At 44.7% G+C, this 19,522-nt stretch overlaps 1 protein-coding gene across 2 annotated transcripts in view; it reads right to left on the bottom strand.

Annotated features, from left to right (window-relative positions):
- Positions 1 to 8,810, bottom strand: part of LOC124112496 (sodium-dependent glucose transporter 1-like) — a 9,490-nt gene extending 680 nt beyond the window's left edge. For both annotated transcript variants that reach the window (XM_046472641.2, XM_048397563.1), the window contains exons 1-3: positions 8,415 to 8,810; positions 1,368 to 1,653; positions 1 to 635 (exon numbers count right to left, since the gene is read on the bottom strand). The exon at positions 1 to 635 is cut by the window's left edge. In XM_046472641.2, the coding sequence (XP_046328597.1) occupies positions 1 to 635; positions 1,368 to 1,653; positions 8,415 to 8,522 (1,029 nt within the window). In that variant the 5' untranslated portion in view covers positions 8,523 to 8,810. The remainder of the gene's footprint in view (positions 636 to 1,367; positions 1,654 to 8,414) is intronic.
- Positions 8,811 to 19,522: the final 10,712 nt, after the last annotated feature.

Below are 19,522 nucleotides of genomic sequence, written 5' to 3'. Positions count from 1 at the left end.
GGTGATGGAGGTGACGAGAATGAGCGCGAATGGGGACACAAGGTCTGTGAAGAAGATGGTTGCAAACCTCATGGCTGCGTAACAGGCCCAGAACACTGACGTCACTCTGGCCCCTGAGGTCTTCGTCCAGTTCAGCTGAACTACCACAAAGGTGAGAAGGAAGGATGCTAAACAGGTCTCAACTGCCACGAGGAAGATAAATATCATAACCACGAATGCCATTGTAGCAAAGATATACCTCATCGGTAATGGTTTGTCCAAATTCTCATATCCATTCGTAGATGTCTTGGTTACATGCGTTTGGGACCCGTGGCAGCATCTTTGGACCAGGAAGGTTAGTGAGGCTACCAGGAACAAGATTCCTGTTATAAGATACGCGTATTGGACTTTTGTTTCTGTAACAACTATATCACACTCTTCGTTGTTTACAAAATCACTGTTGTTCACACAGACGGAAGATATAGGAGTGGTAGAGTTGTCTGCCCCTCCTGTGTTGTTAGAATCTGTTCTGTATGCAAGGAAGGGTTCTGTGATGAGTGGGGAAAGCGTACCCCCAAGAGCAAAACAGAAATGGAGAATCTGGATGAACACCCTCCTTTCAGCTTCCCAAGTCCTGATCAGATCTGTGTTACCACCTTGAAGAGAAAAATACATTACCACAATGTTTGTGATCTCTTGTTGTTCATGCCGTTTCTTCCATATTTATTATACGATAATCATAACAAAAATTTGATTGAGGTGAATTTTGTGTATTGTTCAATAAGAAGAAGCAGAATTATATAAATAATTCAAAGCATTTAATTCCTATTGCCATATCCTACCAATTTAAAGTAGTCCTCTGCCGTGACATAATAAAGTAGGTACTCACTCGTCATCAGAATGTCCCAGAACTCGGGTTATAGGGGTATAATTGCAGGTATTCATCACAAATGTTCGTAACTTTATAATTTAACAAATAAAGAAATTGAAAAATGTAGACAAGACCAAAGAAGCAACGCTACATTTTAGTCAGCAATATTCCAGCTATATTACGGAAGCCTCTAAATTCTAGGCCTTTAAACTAGTGGTTGACAGCAGAAGATACACTGTTTCTGGTTGGTTGTTTGTTTTTTAACGCCGCACTCAGCAATATTCCAGCTATATGACGGCGGTCTGTAAAAAAATCGAGTCTGGACCAGACAATCAAGTGATTGATATCATGAGCATCGATCCACGCAATTAGGATACGATGACATACATCAACCAAGTCAGCGAGCCTGACCACACGATCCTGTTAGTCACCTTTTACGACAGCATGAGTTGCCTAAGACATATTCTAACCCTGATCTTCACGGGCAAGTGGGATTCAAACTGAAGAAGTCACTTACAAGTAACGTGTCCAGCCCTGAAGAAGGCCACGACTCCGTGCATGAACACCATCAGAACGTACGGCGAGCACAGAGGAATAACCCCGACGGCCACAGCTGCCCCCAGCAAGATCAAGGACATCAGCACATGCTTGTTAAATCGGCCAAACAGGTAGCCAATGGAGAGCGAGCCGCACATGCTCCCGACGGAGGCTCCCGTGAAGAACACCGCAGACTGCTGGGTATTGGTGTTTGTGATGAGCTGAAGGTCCAACAGCGCGGGACCAGTTTGGGCACTGCACATTCCCTGGAAACAAAAAATAGTTCATAGCCATAACATTTTGAAACGAGCATAAAATACTCATATTCCCCGCCATTATGACATGTTCGGTTGTGTGAAAGGTAAAAAACATTGTAAGGTTTTCCAGATCTGCACCGGAAACGAGCACTACCGCCATTTTCAGTCTGAGCCAAAGCCGTTGCTATGGAAACTCGAAAAATAAATGTTTAAAAAATCCCAAACTATCAAAAGGCACAGGTTTACCACTAGACCTATCTATTTGACAAGTTTGGTGAAGAAATATTGTACGGTTTTCGGACAGCACCCATTCCTATATTCCCCCTCGACTTCGTGGCGGGGATAATAACCAGTGATACATCGACTATACTAACGGTTAACAGTATCCAGACAATCAGATTATATTTCACCGGCACAATATCCATTCTCACTCTTTCTTGTCCGTTATATCGTAAGTCAAGTATAAATAATTATCCTTGCGTAAGATATTATGATGAGGTGAAATGGGGTTTAACTTCGCGTGTGTGTGCGCGTGCTTGTACTCGTCCGGACTAATGCTGGTTGCATTGGGCTAGTCCACGATATGATGCGGTCGGGGATCAAACCGCCGACCTTCCGCTCTCACGGCAAACGCACTTTCCACTAGACCAGAGAGTCCTGATACCAAGAGTCCCCTTTCACAATAAAGTCTTAGCGCTATAGCTGGAGTCTATTTGTGCCCATACATAGACTAACGACAGACGTATAGTTCAGGGTACCATTGTACAGTGCGATCTTTGGGCTAAGGTGATCGTAACTCCCATACATTAACATAGACTTACGACAGTCGTAGTGCTAAGGTTATTGTTTTTGTACAACGGTGCCCAGATCGCTTTGCGGAACAGGACAGTTGTAGTTAGTAAGCTGGGTATATATATGTGGGCAATGTAGGTCGTTGAGTGTAAATAGATCTGGATTCCCTTGCGCCACACGAGTAAGTGAGCGAGTATGGTTTTACGCCGCTTTTAACAATATTTCAGCAATATCACGAAATGGGATTCATACACTAGGCTACCCGACCGCCCATTGCGCCGCATGAAGGAACGCTGTGAACTCAATGCCACTATCCTTGGTGTTTTTAAGTTCCTTGATAAGTTGTAACGCTCGATCGTAGCGCCACCAGTGGCTATTACGAATTATGTCCCTTCTATGCCTCTCCTATGGACCAATCAGATTTCACCTCTAGTATCACATGCATTTGCTTCAAACACAATGGCGGCGCCCAGTCAAGAACATCTGGTCGATAATCAAGATCTTTATTGTGGTAAAACGGGTCTTACATCGCGAAGTCCATCAAATTACGTGTGCACCTTGATTAAAAACATGAAAAGATTTGGAAAATATCTTTTGACAACGAGTTGGCGGTGCACATGCTTTGCAAATCCTGCAATAGACCGAAATCAGCATGACAGTTTACGAACCGGATTTTGATTCCATTGCGCGATTTTGATTGGACTATGCATAGACTCGTTAGTCCAGCCAAAATCTAATTCCATAATACAGGCCTAGTTCGGCAAGGCTGGAAACTGGACTTTTATAGTCAATTAACTCTCTTGCCTCGGGAAGATGGTAACGCTTCAGCAGAAGATATTCTTGGAAATAATATAGTTTCACTGTTTTTAATTACAACATTAAAATCAAAATCATGAAAATGACATTAGTTTTCAAAGTCAGTTTCTGTAGATGGCTAATGTTCTTGAAGTCGTCGTATAAGTCCGCCATGGGAGGTAACTTGCTGCCGGTTTGTGCTACTCTGTATTTTCTAAAAAGATTTACTAACTTCGCTCCTTTACCAAGGGGACGGTCGGGTAGCCTAGTTGGTAAGGCGTTCGCTCGTCACGCCGAAGACCCGGGTTAGATTCCCGACACGGGTACAATGTGTGAAGCCCATTTCTGGTGTCCCCCTCCCGTGATATTGCTGAAATATTGCTAAAAGCGGCGTAAAACCATACTCACTCACTCACTCCTTTACCCAGCCCGGGATACAAGGGACGTAATCTATACCAGAATCCCCTGAAGACTCCTCATTCTTGAACCCCTTTAAGGCTTGGCCCTGAGGTTATTATAAACAAACAGTATTTCAGTTATAGAAAGGCGTATAAGCTTGATGTGGGGGGAAAGCCAAATGTTCCGCATGTCTTAGGCGGGTATGGTGCTGAAAAACCTAGAAACATAATCAGTGATAATCATAATCTAAAAAGATTTACTAACTTCGCTCAAACGTTTCTCGAATTTTGTCTGCCAACTATTTTTATGTCTATTGTTATATCGGAACAGAGCTTGTCCACATGCTTTACTGGAAATGTGGATGCAGTTTCTATTATCAACGCAACTATGTTCATTGTATACTGATCTGGCCATGTGATACTTCCCTCCTGCAATTTTACACTCTTTTCCAAACCAGATTTAATGTTTTCTGTGAGTAGTTTTTATATACTGACGCACAAAGAAAACGCATAATCAGTTGCAACTCGAAGGCCAAGAAAACGTTTTTAGATCGACATTTGTATGTTTAGGAACTCAATTTTTTAAAGCCATAAACATGAGTTCTACTATGTTTTTTAAGTAAATATAATTAAGAACTGTTCACTTGTCTGCAAGAAAAGGACGCAGTTGTTTTCCTACAAGACATGTGTAATAGTTTTTTGTCAGTGAAACGGGCGCTTCATCCCGCCTTAGAATAAACAGAGTTGGAGTATAACACATCCTACGTGACCCGCAATATTCCAGCTTATATGGCTGCGGTCTGTAAATAATCGAGTCTGGACCAGACAATCCAGTGATTAGTATCATGGGCATCGATCTACGTAATTGGGATCGATGACATGCATCAACGATGTCAGCGAGCCTGACCACCCCATCCGGTTAATCGCCTCTTACAAGCATAGTCGCCTTTTACTGGCAGGCATAGGTTGCTGAAGACCTATTCTAACCCGGATCTTCACGGGTCGAAATAACAATGAAATATCAACTGTATACTGACAAAATAACAAGAAGCTAACAAAAAGTAAAACTTTTTCAACCTATAAAAACTCATTCACAAAAATATAATGTTGTATGACTGAGAGTCTAGACAGTGTTGGGGAGGGGTTGCTATCGGCGAGACATACATGCATGAATATGGGACAGACGCTTTTGAAAAACATTTCATAACTCTGTGTGTACCCAATAGCGCATTCAACTCACACGGTATCAAAGGCACATTGATTGAACGATTCCCGCGACGCTACCTTAATTTGGTGCCAAAGCTATAGATAAAAATAGATTTGATTTTCTATTTCATTTTTATGATGTGTTTTACGCAAAGGAAATGAAGTTTCCAAACCACGTCTAACCTATTCTTGTCTCCCGACCGGTGAATGCCCAATATACAAATGTTGATAGAAGTCCTACTGACCTAATCGCATTACGACTTGAAGCACATGTCTACGCATAATACACTTGAACCACAAACACATTGTGTATTTTACACCTGATATGTTTTCGACTAAAGCTGCAAAACCAGATTTTGTTTTAATTAAAACTATGAGCCAAACAAATTTTTACTTAAAAACACAATGCACCAATGTAATATTGTGGCAGGCAATTTCCTTTTTTTCCAACAAAATTAAGCATAATTATTATTTGAAAGAATTTTCGGGGACAGTTGTTTTTGGGGTTTTTTTAAATTAAATCCCAAAGCTTCAAATGGTGGGCCCCTCACAAACATGCCTCAAGCATGAGGAGGCACTGGGGTGCTATTCTGACCTGGATTCCCGACGGTCTGCTGTGACGCAGGCAGGTGGTTGTTGACACATATATTTATCAGTCAGTTTTTAACCTGGAACAGGTGGCCAAACTTACGCAGGAATGAACACTGACGTATGATCATAATAGGAATAGTTTGATGAGCGGTCTTATCCGGGTTATGTAGACAGGTGGCATACGGTTGGTTCATTTCATAAATTATCTCTTTGTCTGATTAACCAATGTTTAGACTTTCTTTCAAGATAGAGATAATCGGCAACAGGTTGTGGAAACATATAATTTCAGGTCATGTGAGTGAGCGAGTATGTTTTTACGCCGTTTGTCAGCAATGTTCCTGCAATATCACCACACAAGAATGGGGTTCATTCAGCTCAAGATCGACTCCTTTACCAAGGGGACGGTCGGGTAGCCTAGTTGGTAAGGCGTTCGCTCGTCACGCCGAAGACCCGGGTTCGATTCCCGACACGGGTACAATGTGTGAAGCCCATTTCTGGTACCCCCCTTTCGTGATATTGCTGGAATATTGCTAAAAGCGGCGTAAAACCTCACTCACTAACTCACTCCTTTACCAAGCCCGGGATACAAGGGACGTAATCTATACCAGAATCCCCCGAAGACTCCTCATTCTGGAACCCCTTTAAGGCTTGGCCCTGAGGTTATTATAAATAAACAGTATTTCAGTTATAGAAAGGCGTATAAGCTTAATATGGGGGGAAAACCAAAAGTTCCGCATGTCTTAGACGGGTATGGTGCTGAAAAACCTACAAACATAATCAGTGAGAATCTGGGATTCGAACCCACGGTGTCCCTTCTGAAAGAGGCCACGGTTGGATAACCTAGTTTCTCTGCGTTAACCGTGTCTTTCGCTCATATTGAACAAACAAAGATATTTCTAGGAGCTGTATATCTTATCTTTTATCTGTGAACTTCCTAAGAAATAGCATCGTCATTGTAAAGCTGACAAAGTCAGTTAATACCTGGCGTGTACTTTAATTCTTGAGAAAACCAGCTTGGTCAAAGGAGTTCCTTGTTGTCAAATAATATTTTAAATGCTGTCTGAAAACAACCCCAAAATTACTAGTATTTAGTACATTTCTGAAAATCGTGTAGAAATCAACAGAAATGTCTTCGCCCGTCCTGTGAATTTCAGAAGAGTTCTCGTTAATTTTCGACGAACTTGAATTTGGTTTATTTATGGTTTGTTTGTTTAACCCCGCACTCAGCTAATTGACGGCGGACTGTAAACAATCTATTCTGGACCAGACAATCCAGTGATTGATATTGTGAACAACGATTAACGCGGTTGGTTGGTTGGTTGGTTTGTTGTTTAACGCCGCACTCAGCAATATTCCAGCTATTTGACGCCGGTCTGTAAATAATCGAGTCTGGACAAGACAATCCAGTGATTAATGTCATGAGCATCGATCCACGCAATTGGGATCGATGACATGCATCAACCAAGTCAGAGAGCCTGACCACCCGATCCCGTTAGTCGCCTATTACGACAAGCATAGTCACCTTTTACGGCAAGCATGGGTTGCTGAAGATCATTCTACCCCGGAATCTTCACGGGTCTATTAACGCGGTCAGAATACAATGACAGTATCAGACAAGTCACCAGCCTAGCCCGGATGTGTGTTGATATTGGTCTTCTCTCCATGAGGATTCCGGATTAAAACAGCATCCCGGAAGTCTGTTGCTGGTCGGTAGAGGCGACTAAATTGTCTCGGGTGGTCAAGCTCGGTGCCTTGGTTGTGTCCCCCAACATAACAAAGCCACTGGGAGCAGACTAGACACTATAGTATAATTCACATCCCAGAGAGTAGCAGACTAAACACTATAGTTTATTCACACCCCAGAGAGTAGCAGACTAAACACTATAGTTTATTCACAGCCCAGAGGGAAGAAGACTAAACACTATAGTTTATTCACACCCTAGAGAGTAGCAGACTAAACACTATAGTATAATTCACATCCCAGAGAGTAGCAGACTAAACACTATAGTTTATTCACAGCCTAGAGGGAAGAAGACTAAACACTATAGTTTATTCACATCCCAGAGAGTAGAAGATTAAACACTATAGTATAATTCACATCCCAGAGAGTAGCAGACTAAACACTATAGTTTATTCACAGCCTAGAGGGAAGAAGACTAAACACTATAGTTTATTCACATCCCAGAGAGTAGAAGATTAAACACTATAGTTTATTCACACCCCAGAGAGTAGCAGATTAAACACTATAGTTTATTCACATCCTAGAGGTAAGAAGACTAAACACTATAGTTTATTCACATCCCAGAGAGTAGCAGAGTAAACACTGTTGATTATTCACCCCACAGAGAGTAGAAGATTAAACATTTTACAGTAAACTACGGTAATAACGAACTCAAAGGGACCACTACTTTTAGTTCGTTATAACCGTAGTTCATTATACACATATATACAGGATGTATACAGCAAATGCCCGGGACAAAAAAAACCAGTACGTTATATCCGTCAGTTCCTTATAAGTTCGTTATAAACGTAGTTTACTGTAGTTTATTCACATCCCAGAGAGCAGCAGAATAAACACTATCGAAAACTCACATCCCAGTGAAGCAGGCCAAACATTATGATATACCAACATCACAGTACAGAAGATTTAAAACTAAAGTGTACTCAGAACACAAAGTATAGCAGACTAAACACTATGATATACCTACAGCAGTATACCAGTTTTAACACTACAGTATAACCACAACACAAAATATAGCAGACTAAACACAACAATATACCCGACACAATGTTTTACGTCTACAGTATAATCACAACAAAAAGTATGGCAGACTAACCACAACAATATACCCGAAACAATGTGAGTGAGTGAGTTATAATTTTACATCGCATCGGCAATATTGCAGCCATATTGCGATGAATCCGAATCAATGTATTAAGTACGCTACTGTATAATGACAACAGTGTTGAAGACTACAGCATACTCACGACGACAATGAAGGAGAAGAACAGGCACCCAGTGTGGACCAGCTTCCTCATGTACCCGGGTGCCGCCACCCTGGTTCTCAGAGCCCCGTACCACCCGTCCTTGTCCATGTTGTCTACTCCCCTTGTATTTCACACTGTGTGTTGGTCCCCTTGTATAGCGCTCCGTGCGGGCAGCTCCGTCCCGTTAACGTCAGCACAGGTCGACCGGCCTCACCACTTATAGCTGACTTAACATTGGGATAAAACATTAGTCACAAGGGTGGAAGGTCGTTGATGAAATGACTTTTTCGTGGGTCATAAAATATGCGACAACAGTCTGATCATGCTTCTGCATTAAGCAGATGAAGCCATTCAACAACACGCCACGTATAATAATGGTATTAGATAGCCCTGACTAGGGAGATAAACATGAATTTGCATATGGTTATCTGTACATATTGCGCTGAATATGGAATTTGGACCAGAAAGTACAGACTATTAAATATTACCAGAAGCATATTTAGGTTTATTTGTTTAACGCCGCACTCAACAGTATTCAAGCTATATAAATAATCTAGTCTGGACCAGACAAGCCAGTGATTGACATCATGAGCATCGGTCCACGCAGTTGGGATACGATGACGTGCATAAACCAAGTCAGCGAGCCTGATCACCCGATCCCGTTAGTCGCCTCTTACGACAAACATGGTCGCCTTTTACGGCAAGCAAGGGTTGGTGAAGACCTGTTCTACCCCGGATCTTCACGGGTCGCCTTTTACGGCAAGCAAGGGTTGCTGAAGACCTATTCTACCTTCTCTCACACAGCATTACACCTTATTTGTTTAACCCACTTGCGGCCACATAAGAAAGCTGTTTAATCATGCTGGTGACACCGGCGGAATAAGTCAGCAGTGTGTGGGGATAAGGTGAAGGTTGATTTAGTAAATTATATTAATTTCATGCTTTACAAGTCGTTTATGTGAGTGAGCGAGTTAGGTTTAACGATCTTTAACGCCACATAACCGCGGTTATATCCCGGCGTGTCAGCATGATGTGGGAGGAAAGCCCAAAGTGATGTAGGTCTTAGACGTTTACACGAACACGGGTATGGCGCTGGCAAACCTAGAAACATAATCGGGGCGAACCGGGATTCGAACCCATAATCATAGGTTCCTGGCGTGCCAAAGGGACGCAACTCTTTCCAGGCGTAGTGTATGTGCCAATGTCTTTCAATATGTATGTTATATCAATATCACAACCCCGTGGACATTCGGGTTAGAGTAGGCTGCTGGGGAGCAGCCTATGGTGTTCTTAAAATGGAGACCGCCTCCGTGGTCTAGTGGTAGAGCGTCCGCCCGGAGAGCGGAAGGTGAAGACGTTAAAAGATTGCACTTGTTGTTACCCTGGCGCTCGGCATTAAGGGGCTAAAACAAGGACTGGTCGGCTCGGAGTAGTATACTGTGTCTGAGTGGGGTATTTATGTTAAACTGCGGCATGATATCTCAGTGAGCTAGCACTATAAATCGGCATCAGTCCGGACTAGTACAAGCAGCCACACACACACACACACACATACACGTGCATGCACGTCTCTATATAAGTGCAATAATCTTGGACGCGACGTTAAACCCAATTTCACCTCAGCTCACCTCACCTCACCTCACCTCACCTCGTAAAATGGAAAGGGCTGTCATATTCAGTGACTTGGCTGATGGGTGAAGATAACCCGACTGCGGGATCGTTGTTCATAATACTGGATTGTCTTGTCTAGATTTGATTATATACAAGCAGCAGTCATATAGCTGGGTTATTGCCGAATGTGGCTTTAAAAACAAACATCATATTCCAGCTATATGACGGCGATCTGTAAATAATCGAGTCTGAACCAGACAATCCAGAGATTGGACCCGTGAAGATCCGGGTTAGAATGGGTCTTCAGCAACCCATACTTGCCTAAAAGGCGACTATGCTTGGAGTAAAAGGCGACTAACGGGATCGGGTGGTCAGGCTCGCTGACATGGTTCATGCATGTCATCGTATCCCTATTGCGTGGGTCGATGCTCATGATAATAATCACTGGCTTGTCTCGTCCTGGCTCGATTACTTACAGACCGCCGTCACATAGCTGGAATTGCGGGGTTAAACAACAAAACAAACAATCCAGAGATTAACATCATGAGCACCCATCTACGAAACTTGGATAAGATGACATGCATCAAGTAAGTCAGCGAGCCTGACCACCCGATCCCGTTAGTCGCCTCGTACCACAAGAAGGCCAATTCTAACCCGGATCTTCACAGCCACAAACGTCCTTGGCCTACTCGAAGCCTACGAGCATGGGTTTGGTACAGACAAACCAAGGGTCATAATCAGATCAAACTTGAGATTAGAACTCGATTACGCACCATCCAGGTGCATATCGGAAATACCACTGATAAGGACCAATTACTCACGTGTTAATGGTGTGCTTAACCTCCTTGAAACTAACCCCTAGCATACCTTACGCTGCTTGCAGAAAGTTCAGCATTCAGGTATCTCAAGATCAACTGTAGCTTTCCAATTTCAAACTTTCATCAACAAAATGTGCAACTGCCTGTTTGCCGGAATGCGTTTCCCGGAGTCGGCATGAAAAGCGAGGGTGGTTGTTATCGTCATACTGTAGGCTGATAATGCATTAGTCAGAACTTAGAGGAACATGATATTAATTTACAACCCGTTGACTCCGAGTCAATATCTAAAATTATTTAGCAAAATGTCGTTTATTCATCGTCATGTAAAATCACTGAGAACTATTGTTTCTGTTACAAACCCGTGAAATAAATCAACTATCCCACCAAGACCTGCAGCGCATGCCCCGAGGGGTCATGGGAAGATTGCGCTGCGTGTGCATGCGAGGTTTTTTAATAGTTCAGGTGGTTGTCAGAATGTTTTCCCGGATTAAATAATCAAATTGTTTTCGTAATATGAAGTCAGCCACCGTGGCTTCATGGCCTTAGAACATGTCCTAGTGAGTGAATAGAGTTTTCGCGGCTTTGAACAGCATTACAATTATATCACGGGTGTCGACTTCATGTGGGAGGAAAGCTGAGGGTGCAGACGTTTCCCACTTCAGCCTCAAGCTATAGTATTTGGACACCCTCCAGCTTTAGTAGTTAGACACCCTCCAGCTATAGTATTTAGACACCCTCAAGCTAAAGTATTTGGACACCTTCCAGCTTTAGTAGTTAGACACCCTCCAGCTATAGTATTTGGACACCCTCCAGCTATAGTAGTTAGACAACCTCCAGCTTTAGTAGTTAGACATCCTCCAGCTATAGCAGTTAGACACCCTCCAGCTTTAGTAGTTAGACACCCTCCAGCTATAGCAGTTAGACACCCTCCAGCTTAAGTATTTAGACACCCTCCAGCTATAGTAGTTAGACACCCTCCAGCTTAAGTAGTTAGACACCCTCCAGCTTTAGTAGTTAGACACCCTCCAGCTTTAGTAGTTACACACCCTCCAGCTATAGCAGTTAGACACCCTCCACCTTTAGTAGTTAGACACCCTCCAGCTTTAGTAGTTAGACACCCTCCAGCTATAGCAGTTAGACACCCTCCAGCTTTAGTAGTTAGACAACCTCCAGCTTTAGTAGTTAGACACCCTGCAGCTATAGCAGTTAGACACCCTCCAGCTTAAGTATTTAGACACCCTCCAGCTATAGTAGTTAGACACCCTCCAGCTTAAGTAGTTAGACACCCTCCAGCTTTAGTAGTTAGACACCCTCCAGCTTTAGTAGTTACACACCCTCCAGCTATAGCAGTTAGACACCCTCCACCTTTAGTAGTTAGACACCCTCCAGCTATAGCAGTTAGACACCCTCCACCTTTAGTAGTTAGACACCCTCCAGCTTTAGTAGTTAGACACCCCCCAGCTTTAGTAGTTAGACACCCTCCAGCAATAGTAGCCCGACACCCTCCAGCTTTAGTAGTTAGACACCCTCCAGCTTTAGTAGTTAGACACCCTCCAGCTATAGCAGTTAGACACCCTCCAGCTTTAGTAGTTAGACACCCTCCAGCTATAGCAGTTAGACACCCTCCAGCTTTAGAAGTTAGACACCCTCCAGCTTGAGTAGTTAGACACCCTCCAGCTTTAGTAGCCCGACCCCCTCTAACTATAGTAGTTAGACACCCTCCAGCTTTAGTAGTTAGACACCCTCCAGCTGTAGTAGTTAGACACCCTCCAGCTTTAGTAGTTAGACGCCCTCCAGCTTTAGTAGTTAGACACCCTCCAGCTTTAGTAGTTAGACACCCTCCGGCTGTAGTAGTTAGACACCCCCCAGCTTTAGTAGTTAGACACCCTCCAGCTTTAGTAGTTAGACACCCTCCAGCTTTAGTAGTTAGACACCCCCCTAGCTTTAGTAGCCCGACACCCTCCAACTATAGTAGTTAGACACCCCCCAGCTTTAGTAGTTAGACACCCCCCTAGCTTTAGTAGCCCGACACCCTCCAGCTTTAGTAGTTAGACACCCTCCAGCTTTAGTAGTTAGACACCCCCCAGCTTTAGTAGTTAGACACCCTCCAGCTTTAGTAGTTGGACACCCTCCAGCTTGAGTAGTTAGACACCCCCCTAGCTTTAGTAGTTAGACACCCCCCAGCTTTAGTAGTTAGACACCCCCCAGCTTTAGTAGTTAGACACCCTCCAGCTTGAGTAGTTAGACACCCCCCAGCTTTAGTAGCCCGACCCCCTCCAACTATAGTAGTTAGACACCCTCCAGCTTTAGTAGTTAGACACCCCCCTAGCTTTAGTAGCCCGACACCCCCCAGCTTTAGTAGTTAGACACCCTCCAGCTGTAGTAGTTAGACACCCTCCAGCTTTAGTAGCCCGACACCCTCCAACTATAGTAGTTAGACACCCCCCAGCTTTAGTAGTTAGACACCCTCCAGCTGTAGTAGTTAGACACCCTCCAGCTTTAGTAGCCCGACACCCTCCAACTATAGTAGTTAGACACCCTCCAGCTTTAGTAGTTAGACACCCTCCAGCTTTAGTAGCCCGACACCCTCCAACTATAGTAGTTAGACACCCCCCAGCTTTAGTAGTTAGACACCCTCCAGCTTTAGTAGTTAGACACCCTCCAGCTTTAGTAGTTAGACACCCTCCAACTATAGTAGTTAGACACCCCCCAGCTTTAGTAGTTAGACACCCTCCAGCTTTAGTAGTTAGACACCCCCCAGCTTTAGTAGTTAGACACCCTCCAGCTTTAGTAGTTAGACACCCTCCAGCTTTAGTAGTTAGACACCCTCCAGCTTTAGTAGTTAGACACCCTCCAGCTGTAGTAGTTAGACACCCTCCAGCTTTAGTAGTTAGACACCCTCCAGCTGTAGTAGTTAGACACCCTCCAGCTTTAGTATGTGAACACCCTCCAGCTGTAGTAGTTAGACACACACACCCCAGCTTTAGTAGCCCGACCCCCTCCAACTATAGTAGTTAGACACCCTCCAGCTGTAGTAGTTAGACACCCCCCAGCTTTTTTAGCCCGACACCCTCCAGCTGTAGTAGTTAGACACCCTCCAGCTTTAGTAGTTAGACACCTCCAACTTTAGTAGTTAGACACCCCCCAGCTTTTTTAGCCCGACACCCTCCAGCTTTAGTAGTTAGACAGCCTCCAGCTGTAGTAGTTAGACACCCTCCAGCTTTAGTAGTTAGACACCTCCAACTTTAGTAGTTAGACACCCTCCAGCTTTAGTAGTTAGACACCTCCAACTTTAGTAGTTAGACACCCTCCAGCTTTAGTATGTGAACACCCTCCAGCTGTAGTAGTTAGACACCCCCCAGCTTTAGTAGTTAGACACCCTCCAGCTTTAGTAGTTAGACACCCTCCAGCTTTAGTAGTTATACACCCTAAAGCTGTAGTAGTTATACACCCTCCAGCTTTAGTAGTTAGACACCCTCCAGCTTTAGTAGTTAGACACCTCCAGTTTTAGTAGTTAGACACCCTCCAGCTTTAGTATGTGAACACCCTCCAGCTGTAGTAGTTAGACACCCCCCAGCTTTAGTAGCCCGACCCACTCCAACTATAGTAGTTAGACACCCTCCAGCTTTAGTATTAAGACACCCCCCAGCTTTAGTAGACCGACCCACTCCAACTATAGTAGACCGACCCACTCCAACTATAGTAGTTAGACACCCTCCAGCTTTAGTAGTTAGACACCTCCAGCTTTAGTAGTTAGACACCCTCCAGCTTTAGTAGTTAGACACCCTCCAGCTGTAGTAGTTAGACACCCTCCAGCTTTAGTAGTTAGACACCCTCCAGCTGTAGTAGTTAGACACCCTCCAGCTTTAGTAGTTAGACACCCTCCAGCTGTAGTAGTTAGACACCCTCCAGCTTTAGTAGTTAGACACCCTCCATCTTTAGTAGTTAGACACCCTCCAGCTTTATCAGTTAGACAACCTCCAGCTGTAGTAGTTAGACACCCTCCAGCTTTAGTAGTTATACACCCTCCAGCTTAAGTAGTTAGACACCCTCCAGCTTTAGTAGTTAGACACACTCCAGCTTAAGTAGTTAGACACCTCCAGTTTTAGTAGTTAGACACCCTCCAGCTTTAGTATGTGAACACCCTCCAGCTGTAGTAGTTAGACACCCCCCAGCTTTAGTAGCCCGACCCACTCCAACTATAGTAGTTAGACACCCTCCAGCTTTAGTATTAAGACACCCCCCAGCTTTAGTAGACCGACCCACTCCAACTATATTAGCGCGACCCACTCCAACTATAGTAGTTAGACAACCTCCAGCTTTAGTATTAAGACACCCTCCAACTTTAGTAGCCCGACACCCTCCAACTATAGTAGTTAGACACCTTCCAGCTTTAGTAGTTAGACACCTCCAGCTTTAGTAGTTAGACACCCTCCAGCTTTAGTAGTTAGACACCCTCCAGCTGTAGTAGTTAGACACCCTCCAGCTTTAGTAGTTAGACACCCTCCAGCTGTAGTAGTTAGACACCCTCCAGCTTTAGTAGTTAGACACCCTCCAGCTGTAGTAGTTAGACACCCTCCAGCTTTAGTAGTTAGACACCCTCCATCTTTAGTAGTTAGACACCCTCCAGCTTTATCAGTTAGACAACCTCCAGCTGTAGTAGTTAGACACCCTCCAGCTTTAGTAGTTATACACCCTCCAGCTTAAGTAGTTAGACACCCTCCAGCTTTAGTAGTTAGACACCCTCCAGCTTAAGTAGTTAGACACCTCCTGTTTTAGTAGTTAGACACCCTCCAGCTTTAGTAGTTATACACCCTCCAGCTGTAGTAGTTATACACCCTCCAGCTGTAGTAGTTAGACACCCTCCAGCTTTAGTAGTTAGACACCTCCAGTTTTAGTAGTTAGACACCCTCCAGCTTTAGTATGTGAACACCCTCCAGCTGTAGTAGTTAGACACACACACCCCAGCTTTAGTAGCCCGACCCCCTCCAACTATAGTAGTTAGACACCCCCCAGCTTTTTTAGCCCGACACCCTCCAGCTTTAGTAGTTAGACACCTCCAACTTTAGTAGTTAGACACCCTCCAGCTGTAGTAGTTAGACACCCTCCAGCTGTAGTAGTTAGACACCCTCCAGCTTTAGTAGTTAGACACCCTCCATCTTTAGTAGTTAGACACCCTCCAGCTTTATCAGTTAGACAACCTCCAGCTGTAGTAGTTAGACACCCTCCAGCTTTAGTAGTTATACACCCTCCAGCTTAAGTAGTTAGACACCCTCCAGCTTTAGTAGTTAGACACCCTCCAGCTTTAGTAGTTAGACACCTCCAGCTTTAGTAGTTAGACACCCTCCAGCTATAGTAGCTTTTCACCCTCAAACTATTGTAGTTAGACACCCTCCAAATATAGTAGCCCTTCGCCCTCAAGCTATGTTAGCCAGCCGCCCCTAAGCTATAGTAGCCAGCCGCCCTCAAGCTATAGTAGCCAGCCGCCCTCAAGCAATAGTAGCCAGCCGCCCTCAAGCTATAGTAGCCAGCCGCCCTCAAGCTATAGTTGCCAGACACCATCCAGCTATAGTGGCCAGACACCAGCCAGTAATAAATAATTTTAGTTTTTTCATCGGTAAAATGTTCCCCTCAGACGAAATATAACTGATCACGAGAACATGTATTCCGCATTCCTTGGCTTCAACTGTATTCTATGAAGCAATAGGTCAGCAAGGTCCCCACTTTATCCCCACACACTGCTGACAAATTCCACCAGCTCCAGGTCATGGCGATACGGCTTTCATGTCAAGGCCGCAGTGTCTGAGAATTGGGTTACACAAATAAGCCTGTACTGCACTGGGAGTCTAAATGAATTCAACATACAAAAGTAAGATATGATCAGTCATCATCTATTCGAACACTGCTTTGGCTGTTTCGATATTTATGCAGTGAAAAAGAGAAACAGATCGAATAGAATGCTAGTACTGTTTGTATTTGGTATCACTGTCCCCGAAGACGACCAGTTACTTGAACAGGATGTAAACATATATAGACCTTAAGGTTAAGGGACCTGTCATTTATTGGATGATCAGAGGTTTGTGATGCACTAGTGTACTGAGAATAATTACCTTCCCAAAATGCTTGTCATATTTTGTAAGACCCTCTCGATGTCCTTGCATATTCATTTCATGATCCTCCCCCAAATATGTGAATTATTTTATGACCCTCCCCCTGATTCCCTCTGACCCACCCTCTCCTATAATAAATGACCAGTCCCTTGAAAACAGTAAGCTTTACAAGTTCTGTTTATTGTGTATCACTGAAATTACTGTCACCGAATCTGTTACTTGGGATATGTTGGTATATGTTCCTGTTGATTAGGAGGATTGTAGAATTGCTGATACAACCGCCTTAGGCAATGAGTGAGTGAGTGAGTTTGATTTTACGATATCACGGCGGGGGACACCATAAATGGGCGTCACACATTGTAACCATGTCGGGAATCGAACCCGGTCTTAGGCGTGACGAGCGAACGCTTTAACCACCAGGCTACCCGACCGCCACTCCTTAGGCAATGACGTGAAAAAAGGAACACTCAGTTTCAGACAGAGAAAAATATGCTATGATGGGTTCCCAGCCTTGTCTGATAAATACGCGCTAGAAACAAAACACACACACACACACACACACACACCTCAATATTTGATTCTGACGTGTGCTGAATTTGTATGTGTAGTATTTCAAATGTCTTTTTGCACACTCTATTCCTACTATCCATCTACTCTACACGAAATAAAACAACAACAGCATTCAAAGCCATCTGGAACCCACTTTCCCGTGGCAAGAGCGTCCACTAGCCTTTTTATCAAAGTCTTGTGATATAGGCTAGTGGACACGGTTGCCCCGGAAAGATGCCCGGTGCCATACAGGTCTTTTCCCTATGGCTGGTTCAATGATTTGTTTCGGTGAATCCAGCAAGTGTACCTTTCTATTTCTTTTTCTACATAGTATAGGAACAGACACTGATCTCTTAAATACCATGTACCCTATAACAACAGTCATTAAGGCCACTCAGCATTTTACTTCGCCGCCCGAATGTACCGTCGTCCATTGTATACATCGAGTGGATATCAAGTTAAGATAATTATTGCATTCAAGGCCTCTGGCCCGGAGAAGGAGTCTGAACCAGAAGGGATCACAGTGAGTTGGAGCCAGAGTCAGAGGGGATCACAGTGAGTTGGAGCCAGAGTCAGAGGGGATCACAGTGAGTTGGAGCCAGAATCAGGGGGAATCACAGTGAGTTGGAGCCAGAGTCAGAGGGAATCACAGTGAGTTGGAGCCAGAGTCAGAGGGGATCACAGTGAGTTGGAGCCAGAGTCAGAGGGGATCACAGTGAGTTGAAGCCAGAGTCAGAGGGAATCACAGTGAGTTGGGGCCAGAGTCAGAGGGAATCACAATGAGTTGGAGCCAGAATCAGAGGGGATCACAGTGAATTGGAGCCAGAGTCAGAGGGAATCACAGTGAGTTGGAGCCAGAGTCAGAGGGATCACAGTGAGTTGGGGCCAGAATCAGAAAGAATCACAGTGAGTTGGAGCCAGAGTCAGAGGGATCACAGTGAGTTGGAGCCAGAGTCAGAGGGGATCACAGTGAGTTGGAGCCAGAATCAGAAGGAATCACAGTGAGTTGGAGCCAGAGTCAGAGGGGATCACAGTGAGTTGGAGCCAGAGTCAGAGGGGATCACAGTGAGTTGGAGCCAGAGTCAGAGGGATCACAATGAGTTGGAGCCAGAGTCAGGGGGGATCACAGTGAGTTGGGGCCAGAGTCAGAGGGGATCACAGTGAGTTGGGGCCAGAGTCAGGGGGGATCACAGTGAGTTGGAGCCAGAGTCAGAGGGGATCACAATGAGTTGGGGCCAGAATCAGAGGGGATCACAGTGAGTTGGGGCCAGAATCAGAGGGGATCACAGTGAGTTGGAGCCAGATTCAGGGGGGATCACAGTGAGTTGGGGCCAGAGTCAGAGGGGATCACAGTGAGTTGGGGCCAGAGTCAGAGGGGATCACAGTGAGTTGGAGCCAGAGTCAGAGGGGATCACAGTGAGTTGGAGCCAGAGTCAGAGGGATCACAATGAGTTGGAGCCAGAGTCAGGGGGGATCACAGTGAGTTGGGGCCAGAGTCAGAGGGGATCACAGTGAGTTGGGGCCAGAGTCAGAGGGGATCACAATGAGTTGGGGCCAGAATCAGAGGGGATCACAGTGAGTTGGGGCCAGAATCAGAGGGGATCACAGTGAGTTGGAGCCAGATTCAGGGGGGATCACAGTGAGTTGGGGCCAGAGTCAGAGGGGATCACAGTGAGTTGGGGCCAGAATCAGTGGGGGTTCACAGTGAGTTGGAGCCAGAGTCAGAGGGGATCACAGTGAGTTGGAGCCAGAGTCAGAAGGAATCACAGTGAGTTGGAGCCAGAATCAGAGGGGATCACAGTGAGTTGGGGCCAGCATCAGAGCCATTGAGAGTGGGGTCATAGTCAAAGAGAAAGGGGGTTAGAGCCAGAGCTCATTCAGAGATGACGTCGTATTTCAGTGTTTAAACAGGATGAAGATCAGGAATAGTAATCAAACGGAAAGAGTACATTACTAATCACGATGTACCAGCTGCAGCCCCATAACACGAGGTGACATCACAGTGGGCAATGATTTTACG

The sequence above is a fragment of the Haliotis rufescens genome, unplaced genomic scaffold, assembly GCF_023055435.1.
Source record: "Haliotis rufescens isolate VD_foot unplaced genomic scaffold, xgHalRufe1.0.p SCAF_17, whole genome shotgun sequence".
Classification (NCBI taxonomy): domain Eukaryota; kingdom Metazoa; phylum Mollusca; class Gastropoda; order Lepetellida; family Haliotidae; genus Haliotis; species Haliotis rufescens.
Note: the sequence above shows the minus strand (reverse complement) of the source record. Positions and strands in the feature narration are given on the sequence as shown.